Raw genomic sequence first — 1,505 nt, forward strand, 5'->3', positions numbered from 1 at the left:
GGATGGGGGGGAGGGGGGGTGGGGGCGGTCAGTGAGGTGAGCTGAAGGGTCAGCTGCCCCTCCCTTTCCTTGCTCTCACTCCGAACACTGCCCCCTCCCCCCAACCCGCCCAGCACACACCGGCAGTGTACTGGGGGCCTCACTATTGGGCCACTTCCTTGGTGGCAGCCAGCAGCCAACCAGCCTTGCACTCCAATGCAGAGTGATATTAGCTAGGGGCAGGGTGTCCTATCAGGTGGCATGATGGCTCAGTGGTTAGCACTGCTGCCTAACAGCACCAGGGACCCAGGTTCGATTCCACCCTCAGGCGACTATCTGTGTGGAGTTTGCATATTCTCCCCGTGTCTGCGTGGGTTTCCTCCGAGTGCTCCGGTTTCCTCTCGCAATCCAAAGATGTGTAGGGTAGGTGGATTGGCCATGCTAAATTGCCCATAGTGTTCAGGTATGTGTAGATTGTAAGGATGGGTCTGGGTGGGATGCTCTGAGGGTCAGTGTGGACATGTTGGGCCGAAGGGCCTGTTTCCACGCTGTAGGGATTCTATGATAGGCTGCAGAGACCCCTTCACTTTCCCCTTACTCACCGCTACCTTCTGCCCTCCGTTCAGGTGAATGAGCTGCAGAACATCACATGTGCCGAGGTGATTGTACCCCGGGATCAAACACCGGACGACAACGACGAGGTCATCGTGAAAATAATTGGGCATTTCTTTGCCAGTCAGGTAAGCCTCACGACGCCGCGCGCTCAGGCAAGCGCACTGGGTGTCCTCATCTGTGAGCGGTGACGCTCAGCCCTGCGGGATCCATGGGGAAATTCAGCAACATTGACACTTCAGCACCATTTGTTTGCGCGTGTGCAAGTTACGGGCGTGTGTTTCCTAACCCGACGATCACAGTTTCAGGAAGACACGTTGTGTGAATCTGAAGCAGAAGAAAATCTCAAGTCAATACTGACCATCCCCCAAATACAATTGATACGCAGAATTTGATTTCACTGTGCAACGGTCAGTGACGTGGAGTTGTGTGTGCAAAGTAAAGCTGGTGTTGCAGTTTTACAAAGTGCAGCAATTAATGATCGCTCAAGCAGCTCAGAGATGTGGGAGTGTGGAGTAATATCCTGTTATGGAACCACTACAGTCTGTAAGCAAGGCATTCGGCCGATTGAGTCCACACCGGCCCTACAAAAATCCCACCCCCCCCCCCGCCCAATTTTACCCCATAACCCTGCGTCTCCTGTCCACCTACCCTGCACATCCCTGGACACTATGGGCAATTTAGCACGGCCAATCCACCTTACCCACACACATCTATGGACTGTGGAAGGAAACCGGAGCACCCGGAGGAAAGCCACGCAGACACCGGGAGAATGTGCAAACTCGACACAGTCGCCTGAGAGTGTTTGTGTTTGTGTGTGTGTGTGTGTTTGTGTGCGTGTGTGTGCGCGCGTGCGTGTGTGAGCGAGAGGGTGTGTGTGAGTGAGAGGGTGAGGGTGTGTGTGTGTGTGTGTG

At 54.6% G+C, this 1,505-nt stretch overlaps 1 protein-coding gene across 5 annotated transcripts in view; it reads left to right on the forward strand.

The window, feature by feature from the left end:
* The window catches only part of igf2bp2a (insulin-like growth factor 2 mRNA binding protein 2a), a 146,624-nt gene that overhangs the window by 125,332 nt on the left and 19,787 nt on the right, over window positions 1-1,505 (forward strand). For all 5 annotated transcript variants that reach the window (XM_048599299.1, XM_048599298.1, XM_048599300.1 and 2 more), the window contains one exon: window positions 606-719. In XM_048599299.1, coding sequence (XP_048455256.1) covers window positions 606-719 — 114 coding nt within the window. The remainder of the gene's footprint in view (window positions 1-605; window positions 720-1,505) is intronic.

This window comes from Rhincodon typus, chromosome 7, assembly GCF_021869965.1.
Source record: "Rhincodon typus isolate 14 chromosome 7, sRhiTyp1.1, whole genome shotgun sequence".
Classification (NCBI taxonomy): Eukaryota; Metazoa; Chordata; class Chondrichthyes; order Orectolobiformes; family Rhincodontidae; genus Rhincodon; species Rhincodon typus.